General features: G+C 47.4%; 1 protein-coding gene across 1 annotated transcript in view; it reads left to right on the top strand.

The window, feature by feature from the left end:
• The first annotated feature begins 2,309 nt into the window (after positions 1-2,309).
• Positions 2,310-16,659, top strand: part of LOC124229856 (uncharacterized) — a 50,493-nt gene continuing 36,143 nt past the window's right edge. Inside the window, exons 1-2 of the mRNA XM_046645325.1 lie at positions 2,310-2,398; positions 3,110-3,185. Of these exons, the coding sequence (XP_046501281.1) occupies positions 3,124-3,185 (62 nt within the window). The 5' untranslated portion in view covers positions 2,310-2,398; positions 3,110-3,123. The remainder of the gene's footprint in view (positions 2,399-3,109; positions 3,186-16,659) is intronic.

Below are 16,659 nucleotides of genomic sequence, written 5' to 3'. Positions count from 1 at the left end.
CTTATTGTATTTGTATATACACATATATATATTTCCATATCTAGTTGTGCTATTTGCTGAACAGCCTACTCTGCAATACAATGGGGTAGGATTAGAAAGAGCTGGAAGCTTGCTTCGGAAGGAAGAAAAGTAGAGGGGCAGCTTTTTTCAGATTTGATCCTCTCTTGTGTGTCACCTGAGCCCTGGCTATGGAGGCCTGCGCTGCCAGGGAGCAAACCCTGGGGAACACGGAAGTGGAGCATACTAGAATTCGGAGGGGCGGTGTGGTGTTTGCTGTGTGACCTTAATCCAATGTGTCACTTTGTCTGAAGTGTGTACATAGTGGGGCTCTCTATGAGCCTAGAACCCACCCTGGGGCCTGCACACAGTGGGGGCTTAATAAATATTGAGTTATTCGATGGATCAATGAGCACTTTCTCCAGGTGGGGGGAGAGCTCACCACCTCCCAAGCTGCCTGCACTGTCTGGGCCCCAGGGAATGGATCTAATCCCTGGAACTGGGTGTGACTCTCATCTCTCTTCTCTGGGCCCAGGACACTGAGTGACGGTGGGATAATTAGGAGCAGGGTGCTCCCAAATCATCCTGGAGATGGAATAGTAGTTGGATGATAGGCTGGATATACTCTGGCTGTGGTGTATTAGTCACTTCCTAGACCGAAGAGCTCAAAGAATTGTCCCTATGATCACCTCATGTGTCCTCATGGTGTCCCAGGGGAGGGCAACATGGTTTTATTTCACTAGACCAGAAGTTGGCAAACTTTTCCTGTAAAGAGTCATGTAGCAAATAGTTTATGATTTGTGGGCCACACAGTTTTTGTCATGACCACTCTATTCTGCCATTATAGTGTGAAAGTGGACATAAACAATTGATAAACAAATGAGCATGGCTGTGTTCCAAGAAAACTTTATTTATAAAAACAGGTGGTGGCCAGACTGGGCCCATGGGCCATACTTTACATTAGACTGTGAGTTCTGTGAAGCTGAGAGTGCATCTGTTTTGGTCTTGACGGGAAGTATACGGCAGTGGTTCAGAGCATGGTGTGGGATCAGACAGTCTGGGTTCAAATCCTGTTCCACCACTTCTTAGCTGAGTGGTTGTGAGCATGTTATTTAATCTCTCTGTGCTCAGTGTCCTCATCTGTCAAGTGAGGATAATAGTAGTGTCTACCTCACAGAGTTATTGTGGGAATTAAATGAGATAAGACAAGCAAAGTACTTAGAACAGTGTCTATACATAAAAAGCACGTAGTGAATGTTAGCTATTACTAGTTCGATCTCTGACACTTAGCACAGCGCGTGGCACAATGAAGATGCTCAATAAATATTTTTGTCATGAACCTGAGGCCCAGGAGGGCAAAACATCTTGTGTGATGTCTCAGCATGAGGTGGGAGTGGCACCGCATCGTGAGGCCACATGGCTGACTTCCAGACTTCTGTCCTATCTTTCAGGAGCCTTTAGTGGCATGACAAGTTCTTGTTATGCAGGCATCAAATTATTTATAGTCTCGGCACTCTCCATAGGGCAACTTTTTTATAGGTTCATTGGCTTCACTCTCTCAACCCTGGAAACCATCTTCCCTAAGGGATGAGGGTCAGGGAAAAAAACCTTCAACTTCTAGGTTGCCCTGTGTGTGTGTGTTTTCTCTGCCTCCCTCAGTGGGCTTCACGCCACCTTTCCCAGGGTCTGACTCAGTAGCAGGGACAGGGGAGTGGGATGAGGTCTGAGTAATGGGGCAACCATGAGAACAAAGAGGTGCATCGTCCAGGAAGGGGGAGCCTCACCCTAAGTCGAGGCTTGCTGCCTCACCTGTCCTGTCTCCTGGATTGCCCGGACTAGGGGATCCAGCAGGTGAGGACTTCCATTTCTGAAAAGAGAGGAAGGATGAAGTTCACGCCCTATTTAGCTTTCAGAAGTTTGTCATCTTCACACCTGAGTACTGTTGACAATCCCTTCTCCCTGCCATTCTCAGTTACTGTCTGTTCAACTTCCCTCCCCCTCTCCGCAGCTACCACAGCCAGAGGGTGGGGGCAGAAGGTGAGGTGGGTGGGCCCTGCCCCTCCTCTAGTGTGCTGGCATTTCCCAGGCTGGGCACATGGGGGAAGCCTTAGGCAGCTGACAGATTGGGAGAGGGTAAGGGAAGGGAGGATGCCAAGAACTGGGGTTTACAGGGCAGAAGGACTTGGCTGAGCTCACAGAGGCTGCATGTGAATGGCACTGGAGAAGCTCTCCTAGAGAGGGCTCCCTGGTGCGAAGAGCAGGTCCAAACACCCACCCTCAGCTCTCACGAGGGCATGTTCCCTCTCTCCACAGCAGACGTGACTGCACACTCACCCCAGGTGGAGGCGCGGAGCAGGACCCTTTCCTTGCAGTTCCATGCTCCTCCAGTGCTTTGTGTAAGGTATTTAAAAAGGTCCCTGCTCTCTTTTCCATGTGGAAACCGACCCTCCCTCACTCTCAAATGTCACCAAATGTGGGCTTAGAGCTGTGAAATGCCAGGGAGCTTTGCTCTGAGTGGCTGTGGTTGCTACAACCCAACTCATCGTAATTGGGCCAAAATTTTTCTACACTCCTAGAACCCAACTGTTTCTATATACAGGGAAGGCTCCTGGCCAAATGCCTCCTGGTGGGCTTCTTTGCAGGGCCCCGAGAGTGAGTGTCCCCTTACGTTTCGCACCCTCAGAGCCTCACTTGCCTCACCCTAGTCCCAGCCCTCCTCCTCTGTGAAGCCCAAAGGCCCCAGGCAACAAGATCACCAGCTGGGCAGCTGGAAGGTCTTGTGGGGTGGAGGGGAGGCAACACCACGGAGCGGTGCTGCTGCAGCTAGAGGACGACTGCCCCCAGGGGTGGTGGTGAGGAGGACAGCTCATTCACCTTGGTTTGGGGTTGCATGAAGTCACTGTGACCAGGGCTGGATGACCTCTCCAAGCTCTGGCCCCTTGTTCTTCTTCATTTCCTCCCGAAATCTCAGAAGAGCAAAACACTGGCAAGGGAGGAGCCAAGGGGACTTTGAAGAGAGGGACTGTGAGTTTGGGTTTCACTTATCCTTTGCTCCTTGGTGCTCTGATGGGTTGACTATAAGCAGCCCAGGTCTCTCTTTCTCCCTCTCCAGCAGGGGCTCCTAACATGGGCCACTGGATGTTGTATGGGCTTTGGGCAGCCTGTGAACACCTGCGTGGGCATGTAAGGTATGTGCTTATCTGTGTATGTGCATTTTCCTGGGAAGAGGCCTGTAGCTTTGATCAGATTCTCAAAGAGGTCAGTGGTCCCCAAAGGGTTAAGAAACACTGATTATTTGCCTACTGAAGTAGAAAATTGTTCTGGGGAAGTTGGTCTGGGGAGTTCCTTATCTAAGGACAGAGCTTTGTCTTTGGAGATGAGTGGGAATAGGGGACAGGAGCCAGGGGACTTGTTAGAGCCATCTGGACCTCGTCTCTGAGCCTCAGGAGAATTTTCACAGTGGGGCGTTTGAGAGCTCTTATAACACTCTGCTTTCCCTATATGTTTATTATTTTTACCCTTTGTCTGTTTGTTACTGAAAGATAACAAAATAAAAAGATCAACCAGCCTCAAGAGAATGAGAAGACAAGCCACAGACAGGGAGAAAAATATTTGCAAAAGACACATCTAATAATGGACTGTTATTCAAAATATACAAAGAACTCTTAAAGCTCAATAACTGGAAAATGAACAACTTGATCAAAAAATGGGTAAAATACTTGAACAGAAGTATTCAGAAGATACAGAAGGCAAATAAGCGTACAAAAAGATGCTCCACATCATATTTCATCAGGGAAATGCAAATTAAAACAACAGTAAGATACCACCCCACACCTATTAGAATGGCCAAAATCCAAAACACTAGCAACACAAAATGCTGGTGAGGATGTGGGGCAACAGGAGCTCTCGTTCATTGCTGGTGGGAATGCAAAATGCTGCAGCCACTTTGGAAGATAGTTTGGCAGTTTCTTACAAAACTAAATATACTCTTATCATAAGATCCGGCAATCGCACTCCTTGGTATTTATGCAAATCATTGAAAATTTAGGTCCACACAAAAACCTGCACACACATGTTTAGCTGTATTCATAATTGCCGAAACGTGGAATGAACCAAGATGTCCTTCAGTAGGTGATGGATAAATAAACTGTGGTATATCCAGACAATGGAATATTATTCAGCGCTAAAAAGAAATGAGCTATCGAGTCATGAAAAGACACAGAGGAAACCTAAATGCAATGCATATTATTAAGTAAAAGAAGCCAATCTGAAAGGGTTACATAAAGTATGATTCTAAATATATGATGTTCTAGTAAAGGCAAAACTCTAGAGACAGTAACGAGATTAATGGTTGCCAGGGGTGAGGGGAGGGAGGGATGAACAGATAGAGCACAGAGGATTTTTAAGGCAGTGAAACTATTCTGTATGATACAATAATGGTGGATACGTGTATTATACGTTTGTCAAAATCCATAGTGTGTACAACACCAACAGTGAAGCCTAATGTAAACAATGGACTTTGGGTGATAATGTTTGGGTCATAATTGTGACTTCATATGTACCCCTCTGGTGTGGGATGTGGATAGTGGGAGAGGCCGTGTGGGCAGTCAGGGGGTATGTGGGAACTCTCTGTTCTTTCCGCTTGATTTTATAGTGAACTTAAAACTGCTCTAAAAATTAAATTCTGTTAAAAAAGAAATCCATCTTTTCCAGGCTGCACATTTTCCTTAGGAATGGGGTGAGTGAGGTGGGGAAGAGAAGTGCTGGGCTGTTCCCAGGTGGGTGGAGCCGAGGGGAGCTCTGGGACCACTGGAAGCCATCAAGGGGCTGGTTCTTCACAGCAGACGGAGAGAAGAAAGACAACAAAGGGGAATTGGCCCAGGACAGAGCTGTGCACCCAGAGGTTGCAGAGACTAGCAAGGGGCCCCTAAAACAACATCAAAATATCTTCCACCAGTGTAGTGCTTTCTTAACGCCAGGTGCTCTGCTGAGCACCTTAAGGGCATCACTTATCTAATCCTTACAGCAACCCTATGAGGCGGGCAGGGCCGACAACAAAAATATTAAGAAACTGGTGTGACGTGGGCTCTGCCCCAGTGCAATGGAAGCAGCTGGAGGGACCCGGAGGCCCCTCTGTGCTAGGCGCTGCCGTCCGTTTAGTTGCTGGGTTAGAGGGTGTCTGGGCAGTCCTGGGCAGGGGCCAAGGCAGTGGTCAGGGAGCACAATGCGGGGGGGTGGAGGGGGCTGACCAGGGGTTCTCAAACTTTAGCCTGCTTTGCAATCATCTGGAAGGCTTGTTAAAACCTAGATTAGGAGACCCCGACTCTTGGGCTGGAGCCCAAGAACGTGCACTTTTAACAAGTTTCCAGGTGATGCCGATGCTGCTGCTCTAGAAACCACACTTTGAGCACCACTGCTCTTTACCAAATATTTCGATGTTTGAAAAACTAGCACAGCCCTGGTTGAATATCAGGCCTGGGGGTAAGAAGTACCTTTACCTCCATTTCAGTGATAGGCAAATAGAGGCTTAGAGAGGTGAAGAAACTTGGTGTAGATCCTACACCCATTGGACGATGCCTGGGGCCCTGAATCCAGGCTGCCTGACTCCAAAGATCTGTCTCTGTGCTGAGTTTCCAGCCTCCCAGCGCCCTCAGGGCCAGCAGAGGTCCCGGCAAATGGCTGACCACCTCTGGGGAGCCCCCAGGACTTTGACAGGCTTCCGGGGGATAGAGGCATGCTGGAGCCCTGCCCACTCATGTTGGGGCTCACTGTCTCTCAGCTGGCCTGAGGAATGCTCCTGATGCCTGAGCCACTTGGCGCTTGCTTCCTCAGGCCCCCTCCCTCCCAAGTAGCAGCTGTGAAGTTGACGAATTACACTAAACTGTGATGCCTCCTTGGGAGCCTGTTCCAGGATGTGCTGCGATGGCTTCTTGAGAAGGCGACAGGCACGTGGTCTGAAAACGAGCCTCTCTCAGCTCCCTTGCTCAGCACAGCAGCTGCTCAGAGGCAGCGTGGGCCCTGAGCGGCCCGCTGGGGGAGCCTATTAAGAGCCATAACACTGTGAAAAGCACAGTAGAAATGCTCCATTAAATCTGGTGGGGGGCCTGCTTAACAATGGCACCTGCCCCAGGAGTCTGAGCTCGGCTCAACCCTGCCTCAGTCTCCAGCCTGGCTCTCCCTCTCTCTGCCCCTGCAGGCCCTTCCCAAAGGAGCTTTGGGCCTGAGTGACTCTGAGTTTCTGGCTAGAGCTGGTAAGAGTGTGGCTGAAAGGGTGTGATGAGAGCCCAGGAGGGAGAAAATCCAAGGGAGATGTTCTCTACGCTGCCCAGGGCTGGAACGTGCATGCTATTCGGTGCAGGTCATGATGCTAATGAGGTTGCAGGATGCTCTGGGCAAGAGGGGCCCCTCTGGACCTTGCACTTTAGAAGAGTCCCATTCTGGCCCTTTTCTAGCCATAACCCTCCCCAAAGGGCAAGGAATCCTTGGGGCCAAGAGGATGTGCCCATCCGAGGTCCATGACCCCCTTTCTATACCACAGTTCAGATACCCGAGAACCTGCAGTTCGCTGCTCAAATGACCCCAAGCTGGCTTCTAGTGTCTGTGTAAGCTTCTACCCCAGCATGTCCTTTAAAGAGTGGACCATGTCATTGTGGGGTGTGGACCGAGCTTGGACATGCGGGCTGGATGTCCGTGTGTGTGTGTGTGTTTTTGTGTGAGGTCCCTTGAGGGTGAGACAGAAGCCAGTGTAGGAAGAGGTGGGGGGCAGGCTGGGGGCTAGATCCCCATCGCTCCTTGTGCCAGAGCAGAGCTCCAAGGAGCCCGAGAATTCTAAATTTAAACTTTCCAGGCATATGAAGGTATATTTGTCAAGGATAGAGTCTATTTCATCTCACAGTTTGTTAGCTTGATTTATAGCTTTTAAGTACAGTATCTTGCTCCTGGCCCTGTGAGTGTTTGGGGTGGGCCCGGGTGAAGGTGAAAGCAGGCTCTGAAGGCCTCCCTGATGTAGGCGAGGCTGAGGGCAGTGTGCTCAGACTACCCAGCACAGCGTCAGTGCAAAGGACAAAGCTGGGTAATGCTCCAAGCCCCGGGGAGAACACTGTTGTGTCTTCTGGGCTGAGAACGATGAGGACAAAGTGCTGATGAGCTGGCAGGAGCCCTATGAAGGGCCACTTGGATGACCCGTGGTCTTGTGAGGAGAGGGCCCTAATCCAGATACATGCTCCCTGACCTTTGACAAAGACCTTGACCACACCTTTGACCTGCTGTTCTCTCCCCTTATCATCTGGGGCTTTTGTCTCTTCCCCTTCTTAGTTGGTCTCCCCTATGTGCCCCTCACTCCCACCCCACCACAGACACACCGTGAAGTTGTACGGTAACTCGCAGGAGGGAACAGGCCATTGGGGAAGGAAGCCCCTCCCTGGGGGTCCCCTACCATGATGAAGACCTCTGTTGGACTTAGCAGGGTTAAGAGGGCTGCTGCGGAGCATTCATTTGGGAGAGGAGGTAGGAAGGAGGGTCCACCTCTGCGACTCTCAAATGGCCTCGCTGTTGGCAGGGAGCGGGGTGGGGGGCGGAGTAGAAGTCCCTTCCTTTATCAGAAACCTATCATTTGAAGGACTCTCTTGGATCTGGATCCCTATCTCCATCTCTCTGTCTCTCTCTATAATTTTATATCTATCTATCTATCTATCTATCTATCTATCTATCTACCTACCTACCTACCTACCTATCCATCCACCCATGCACCTACCTATCTATCTGTCAATCTATCTCTGTGTCTATCATCTCTCACTCTCTTTTTTTAAATCAAACATGGGATTTTAACATATTTCTCAAGTGCCTACTATGTTCTAAGCCATGTTAATACCTTGTTTACTCCTCATGAGACTCCTGTGAAGTATTATCCCCATTTTATAAATGGGTAAATAGACTTTTAGAGGTGAAACAACTGGCCTAGGGTCGGTAGAGTTGGGGCCTCGGTCCATGACATCTGACTTGGAGGTTTGTGTTTTTGTGCAGCTTCCACTGAGGGAAGATTATCCCTAGGTGCTTTTTTAAAAAAACAAAACAAAAAAACTCAGGAACTAGGTTTTTTTTTTTTAATCAGGAAAGAGAAATGCTGCCTGCAGGGTTTGCCTCTCTCTCTCTCCAGCCGCGTTCCCCGGCCCAGTGATCCCGGCTCTGAGGAGCACGATGGCACCAGGCACCGTCTCTGGTTGAGCTGCCTGCAGCCCTGGCCCAGCTGCTCCCAGAGGGCCTCGCCACCCGCGCTGCTGTCTGGGTGTGCCGGCCAGTCAGACTGCACAGACTGGCTTTGACAAAGTGACAGAAGCTGTGAAAACAGCTGTTTGATATTCCTTGGTGCTTTTTAAAACAAAACAAGCAACAAAGAGGTTGAATGAAATGAGAAAAGACCCTTGTTTTCATGTGGATAAGGATATTTTTAGAGAACATTTATTTTCCCTTTTCCTTGCTCTTGTCTCTATTTACCTACGCAATCCTTTCTTGTTCTCCTCGCCTCTTTCCCTCTACCTCTTCTTTCCTTCCTTCCTTCATTTCATTAAAAAAAAATCTTCCTGATACTGTTTCTGTGTCTTTTTTCCCAGCAAAGTTTTCTCTCCAAGGATATTCTTTAACTATTTCTCTTTGTTCCTCATTTTTCGCATCTTCCATGCTTTTGTATATTGATTCATCTCTCTAGCTTTGGGTACATACCATCTCAAATGTGTAGTTTTATGAATTTCAGTGTTTGTTTTATGATATGCAAGGTGTCTTTAGTTAAGCCAAGGTGGGGGCAGGGAATTCTAAAACCAAATGGACCAGCCCCTCCCCTCAAACCATCATTTAACTTAGATAAACAAAAGTGTGTGTAAAAGCACAGGGTGTCTGGCAGTAACTGGCGGTCCGACCAGCTGTTCCTCACACAAACTCTCTCTCCTTATAGAGAGAGGAGCTCCAGGTTCCAAGGTATTCACAGAGAGGAATAGGTCAATTACAGGCCCTCAGCTGAGTCATTAAATGCAGCTTGACCAAGCTTAACACAAAAGATAGACTTTTATAGCCTGTGACCACCTTGGTCCTTGGAACCACTGCGCCCTTCTTCTGGATTCTAGGGCCTGACTCCTAAGCAGGGTATCTGTGCCCTGGAGTCCTTTCAGGTTCCCTTGAAGATTTTCTCCCTGTGTCTGTGGCCTACATTAAATTCCACTAGTGCTGTGTCCTCTAACCTCCAGCTCCCTTTCCCATCCCTTTTTTCCTGTATTCTCTCCAGACAAGGCTGTTTCCTTCAACTGCTATTTTCCTGGTTGCTCACCGCAATTAGTTTTCTATGACTCCTCATCTCTTGTTCTAGTTTTCTTCTCTCCTAAACCGAGAAGAAGTTTCCGTTGTCCTTCTCTTTTTTTACTTCCTGCTGTCTGTTGTCTATGAAGCCCCCCATGGTTCATCTCAGAACTGGCCTTGCTGAAGTTGTATATGCATCACCACGTGCATAAGATGCAGCTGGAGAGGTCCGTGATTGCAGCTGGAATGGAGAAGGCAGTCAGATCTATGGCGAAAGGCAGACTGTCTACTCCTTCCTCCCGAATTGAATCTATAAACACACTCCCAGGATGGAGAAGCTGTGGATCCCTGCTGCTGATACATGCCCGGAGGAGACAAGTGATGGCTGCAGGAAGGCAGAGTCTCTAAAAGAGCCCAGGATGGGCTGAGCTGTGCACTTACAGACGTTTCTGTAACCTTACCAAACAGACAAGTCTCTCCTCCTCCTTTGGAAGAACCAGAAGGAAGTAGAGAGAGGATGGCAGGAGTTTTGCTGTTCCCTCCCAGGAGATAGAGTGGAATGCCTCTCTCTCCATGGAAATGTGTGACAATAAATAGCTATTTAACATCTGGTTGTTAGACAAGAAATAGAAAGGGGCTGTGCAGAGGGCAATTGTGACGGCATGTCACAATTCCCAAGATGTTGGGAGTCACTGGTGTCTTCCCCTAATGTTTTCACAGTTCAGGCAAGAGTAGAAATTGAGGCCCTTCTAACCCATCTCCTTTCTCTTTCCCTCCATCCCTCAGTATGGGGGCCTCATGTGTATTACCCACTTGTCCAAGTCTGTCTACACCCTCTCCCAACACTATCTCTTTGGCTACCCGTTGGGCCTTGGTATGTCCACATCGGTGGTACTGCACATACTTGGGAATATGGACTTGGGAAGGAGGCCTGTGAATTCCCTTGTCCTAGATACTCAGAGTATTGCCTGAAAGGGAGGTCATAGACTCCTGCTGGGCATGTCTCTTAGCCCTGTGGACTCCTCACCCTGTGGGGACGGGCATAACCAGGAAGAGGAGTGGACGTCAGGGGTCCCTAAACTGTGGAGCCAAGAGCAGAGGCCCTGGCTGCCCCCATGGATCCCATACACTTGATTTTCCCTCCACCCATCCCCCTAGGCTTTGCTGCCTTCCTATTCCTGGAGACGTTCCTGTCAGTAGACGGCAAGGGCAGAGCTGTAACCGCAAGTGGAACTGCAGACCTGAGACCTCTTCTTTACTTTTATCACCTTTCTGATTCCAGCCAAGAATGTGTAGTGATTCCAAAACACGCTCAGCAGCACTGTGTTAGGTCTATTCTGGTTTCTGCATTGATTCACAATGAATAAAAATTAAGTACTAAATTTTATGGACTCCTTAAAAAAAAAAATTCCTCCTCTTTAAGCTTTAACTAGCTAGTGCCTCCGGGAGCCAAAGGCAACTTTTAATTAGCACCTAACTACTGCAAAGAGAGGAACTCTGATAATTGCCCAGCAACCTTAAATTGCAGCCTTCTCTCACTTGCAATGCGCCTCCAAGTACATGTCTGAACATAGTCTACCCAGCTTTTGGGGACCCCTTCCAGACTCATTTTAACTATAAATACTGCCCCGGTCATTGCAGCCCTAACTCTCACTTGTCTGACCTCCCAGTTATGTGCCCAAATACAACACCTCTCCCACCTTCACCCCCAGCCCAGGTTGCCTTGTGTTAGTGGTGAACTCCCCATGTCCATGCTGGGTCTTCCTGTTAGTTTCTCCAGATAAGTAACGTGATGGTAGGAAACACATCTCAAGCGGTTCTTATTAGTCATGTGACTTTCTTTATATTTTAATGAGTTCCCAAGTATGAACAAAGGAGAGAAGTGAGAGAGTTACAACACCAGGTAGCAGTTGCTCACTTCGCTTACACGGTGTGGAGGGAGCTGTTCTCTGGGGCGACGGTTCTCAAGCTTTCGTGTTCGAGCAGCTTGTAAAAAGTGCAGATGCCCAGCCTTATTGACTCAGAGTCTCCCAGGGATTCTGAGGCAGACCAAGATTTGAGAACAACTTTCCAGGGCATGACTTGCAAAACCAAATCTACAGACAGGAAATATCACATGAGTTTTTAAAAACCAAAATTTTTTTTTAAGAAAAAGAAGTTTCTTAATGAATGCTGAGAAAATACCAATGGAGTATGTTCTGAGAACATAGACACAGACACAGACACACAAATATAAATTCTAACTAACAAAAACACCATAAACATCAAATGCAAAATTGCCTGGTAGGTTTAATTCATTTATGATGAATCCTAGGTTTATTTTCAGCCCTGGTCTGTTTGCATTTGACCTTCCTAGCTGTCTTCCAGCTCTCTGTCATTTCTGTAGTTTTGCTCATTAACTGTTGGATTTTACTGCCCTGAGGAAGACATTGACTCCCTGGGTTGGGCTTCCTAACGCTGGCTCTTCAAAACCCACCCTTCATTCCACCTACTGCCTGAGTGCTTGTCTGGCACATAGGACTGTCCCCTCACTCTGCTGCTTTACTCAAGGTTTAAGAGGCAGAATTAAATACTTTAAATAGTCTCATAATTCCTCACACGTATTTAAAAGTCCAAAGTATAAACAAATAAATGTTTGGCTTATTCTGTGTTCCAACCGAGTCAAAGTATCCTTTAGACTTTGGAGAGACGATTAGAAAGCCATCCTCTGAAGTTGAAAAAAGAGGATGAGTTTAGAATACACATAACTATCCCTCTATGAGTGTGTGAATGTCTCTCCAGTGAGTGTAACCAATTTGAAAATCTCCTCAAGAAACAAAGATGTCTCCTATATCTTCACAAATTAAAATGTGATGCGAAGTGGTATAATTAACTGCAATATGTTTAAGGCAATGTTGTCAAACAGAAGGTTGGCTACTGTCTTGACTCCAGATAAAAAGGAACCCCAAATGAAACATTTTTCAGCACATGCACCTGCTATTCCATCGCCTTTGTAGGTATATTCTTAGAGTAGAGAAGGGATATACTCAAATAGAGCATATGTTCCAGAAAAGGACAAAATTTCTAATAGAAAATTTCAAATTTCTAATTTTATACTTGACTTCTTAACCTGGCCCAGTGCGTTTTAATTCATTTATATTTTGTCTCAGATTTTTTTGTTCCTTACTAGTTTTTCCACACTTTTGTAATTATTCTGATTAACCATTGCTTTAACTTTTGTTCTGAGATTGGCCCTTGAAACTAGTTTCAACTTAAAAAGTTGGACTCATGGAAACAGAGAGTAGACTGGTCGTTGACAGGGGCTGGGGGGGGGAAACAGGGAGAGGTTGATCAAAAGGTAAACTTGACGGGCTGGCCTGGTGGCGTAGTGGTTAAGTTTGGGCACTCTGCTTTGGTGACCCAGGGTTTGCTGGTTTGTAGCCTGGGTGCAGACATGGCACCACTTCTCAAGCCATGCTGTGGCAGGCATCCCACATATAAAGTAGAGGAAGATGGGCACGGATGTTAGCTCAGGGCCGGTCTTCCTCAGCAAAAAGAGGAGGATTGGCAGGGGATGTTAACTCAGGGCTAATTTTCCTCCAAAAAAAAGGGTAAACTTCCAATTATAAGATGAATAAGTTCCAAGGATCTAATGTACAGCATAGTGATTGCAGTTAACAATACTGTATCGTATGGGGCCTTTTGCACAATCCACTTGGGGGGCCTGGGGTTCACTGGTTCGGATCCTGGGCCTGGACCTAGAGCTACTTATCAAGCCACTCTGAGGCAGCATCCCACACAGAAGAACCGGAAGAATCTACAACTAAGATATACAACCATGCACCGGGACTTTGGGGAAGAAGAAAATAAGAGGAAGATTGGCAACATATGTTAGCTCAGGGCCAATCTCTCCCCTAAAATAAAGAAAAAGGTAAATTAGAAAAATATAATACTGTATTGTATACTTGAAATTTTTGAAAGTAGGTCTTAAACATTCTCACCAGAAAAAAAAAAAAGGAAAACAAAATTGGTAACTCTGTGAGGTGATGGACATGTCAATTAACTTAAGTGTGGGAGTCACTTCACAGTGTACATGTATATCAAATCATCATGTACCCTTTAAATTATTAGAACTTTATTTGTTAGTTATATCTCAATAAAGCTTATGTCCCCCTAAATATAGCTTCGATACCTCCTAAGACCTTCAGCTCCTTTTGTCCTGGCTCCTCTCCCACCCGGCAGCTGTTGGCCGAGCCCGCGTGAAGAGGATCTGCTCGGAGTCTCTTGAGAAGAAGGCAGCGTGGGTGGCTCCTCCCGTCAGTGCCAGAAATGCAAACCTCCTGAGAGCTGCATTTGTCCTCGCATCCTCGGAGCAGGGTGCGCGAGGAGAAGAGCCTCATGCGGAAGCGGTGTTGGCCACCCCTCAGCATGGACAGCCATCGCCTGGTCCTCTCCCCACTCGCCAGACAGTAAACAGCTTACTTACGGAGACTGAGAACTTGTACATCTAATTAGAAGAGACGCAAAGGAGACACTGCCAGGCAGGTACTAAGAGCAAGTATTTAAAAAATAATAAAATAAAGAATTATTAATTATCACAATTTATTATTTAAAAACAATAACCATGCTTTGTTCTATGCATTTTACATCTATTACTTTAATTCTCAAGACAATCTTACGAGACAGTCACTAATATTATCACCATTATACAGATAAGGAAACTGAAGCACAGAGTTGTTAAGCAACCTGTCTAAGATCACACAGCTAGTAAGTACCAGAACTAGAATTCCAATTTTGTCTGATTCCAGGGTCCAGGCTTTTGACTAGTATGTTATACTAACATCTCTGTAGTGTGGAGTAGAGCAAAGCTGACATTAGGAGTTGTGACAGACCGAGAGATTAACCACCCTGGACGCCGGGCTTAGAATACCGTGACCAACCCAGGCCCCAACAGATGCTGGGCTGATGCTGCCTTGATCAGGATGGGCCCTGGAACAAAGTAGGCCTGAGGCCGCCGGTAGAGGACAACAGTGCCTGGGACACATCTAGGAAGGACACAAGCTGACAGTCTCTTCATTTCCTCACTTCACTTTAACTTTGTCCAAAACAGCTGCTCTTTATAGATGTGTAATTTGGTTGGCTGATGGAAACCAGAGTTCAAATTCCAGAGGACAGTGACAAAACTTCTGTAAAGGAGGGGCTCCAGGATGACAATTGGTGGAAGAGGAGGAGGCAGGCTGGGGGACTTGTCTTGAAGCTATTTTGTACAGTGAGTCCTGATTTCACTGTGAATGGTATATTTGCTTAGGGTAGCTTGGGGGTGACGGAGATTGAGGGGGACTAAAGTTCCCTCCTCAAGCCGTTCCCTGGTCTGCCACTGGCGTGAGCTGGATGCAGCGTTGTTAGTAAGTGGCTAAGTTCAGCTACCTCTCTATGTGTGTGGTGTGATGGTGTGCTTGTGCCCTCAGAAACACAGAACAGTCAGGCGTCCTAGAGACCCAGAGTCCTGGAGCTTCTCTTCTGAGCAGTGGGAACACGGCTAGCGGGTCTGAAATCTGCCGGGCTGTGGAACAGAAGAGGAGGAGCTTGGGACTCTGCTCTCTGGGATGGGAGCGTGCTTAGTGATCAAGAGTGGATAAAATTCCATTAGAGGTAAATGTTGTCAGACAGCAGGCTGGAAAGATATATTTTAAGCTGAGAAATTACTTAATAAATTCAGACCAACACTCTGTGACATTTCCCACAAGACTTTAATGCTGTTTACAAATTCCAGAGAACACCCTGAGTTGTTTCTGGCATGGGCTTATGATTTATTTCAAAGGAAAATGGGACAGAGTGTGTGGGTTTGTGTTTAATGTGAAAGGGGATTTGGAGATGAAAAGTCAACTGGTGTGAAAGATTGCAGGGCAAATGCAAAGTAGCGGAGCATGTGGGTGGCCTTGGAGCATGTAATAGCGTATTGAGAAAGGAAGGGCCTCTCACCCTTCCTGCGCTAATCAAATAGTTCCATTTGCACAGGCCAACAACGCATTAAGGAGGACGAGTTAGGAGGCAAAGCCGGAGCCCGGCTTTCCGAAGCACTTCAATCCCGGAGACTTTCATATGGAGAACAGGCAGAGCTTCCACCCCACAGAAGGAGGCCAGTCATCATTCATTCTCTGCAAAAGTCAACATTTAGAAGACATCACCTTCATCTGTAACAAGATGGACATCACTTAGACCAAAGGAAGGCATTCCTAAAGAAAATAAGACCTTGCACTAAGAATGTGAAGGAAGATCTGGGAGGAAATTTTCCACATCTGATACTCTTGTGTTTCTTGGGAACAGAGGGATGGATTTGTTGACCTTGTGATTTCGTCTCTGTGTTCTTTGTAGTGTGGAGTAGAGCAAAGCCGGCATTAGGTCTCGAGTCCAGAGACCACACAGGGGTCAGGAAAAAGGACTTGGCTGTGGGAGTGGTCCAGGGGTCAGTGGGTTCAAGTTCTGGGTGACCAGGGAGGCAGCAAGGTGGGGCCAGGCTGGCAGGGAGAGGACAAAGTGATGAAGGCTCTTCTCTCTCCCCTTCCGTCTCTCCCCTTCTCTCAGGGAAACTCTGAGTCCCATTCATCTTCTTGCCATGGAGTATGTGGTCTGAATGGGAAACGAGGACAGTGACGTCCCCCATCTCTCTTGGAACAAAAAAATGACATTCCATTTGGTTTTGGAAAACACACAATATTCCACTTATAAAATATTCAATCACTGTCATTAATCCTCCCGCTGGGCTGGCCCTGCCCCACTCAGGCATGAGCTGCAGACTTAGGCTGTGGCCGCAGGCCCAGGAACCTCTCCAGCTTCTCCTTGTGGACAATATAATTAGAGGCGACAGGGTCCTCTGTTCTCAGCATTGCACTCTCCAGGGCAAGGGTCTGGGTCTGCCGGGACCTCCAGAGCAGTCTCTAGGCTTAAAGCTAAAGAGCCCCAATTGACCTGGGGCTTCCTGTGACTGGGCCGAGGATTTACAGAGAAGTTCTAGGCCTTGACAACGTTCACTCCTCTTAACACAACAGTGGTACCAGCTCCGGAGGTTCCATCCCACTTGCCAAAGCTCAACTGCCTGCCGTAAGACGTGGGCAGCCCTCCCCATCCTGTGCTGGCCTGTTGTTCTTTTTTCCTCAAGTTTTTCTCTCTCACCTTCCTCTTCTCCTCTCAGATTTTTTCTTATTGTTTCAATATTTATTTATTTTTTGAAAACAGAATCTCAAAATGTCAGAGCTGGAAGGGGCTTCAGGAGCCACCAGGTCCAACCTCTTCATTTGACAGGGGAAGAAACTCAGGCCCAGAGAGGGTAAGGCAGTCGATGTTTTCCCCAAAGCTTCAAAGCAAGCATTTCCCCCTCTGTTCTTCACCGCAACCCCC

Source organism: Equus quagga, chromosome 18 (genome assembly GCF_021613505.1).
Source record: "Equus quagga isolate Etosha38 chromosome 18, UCLA_HA_Equagga_1.0, whole genome shotgun sequence".
Classification (NCBI taxonomy): domain Eukaryota; kingdom Metazoa; phylum Chordata; class Mammalia; order Perissodactyla; family Equidae; genus Equus; species Equus quagga.
Note: the sequence above shows the minus strand (reverse complement) of the source record. Positions and strands in the feature narration are given on the sequence as shown.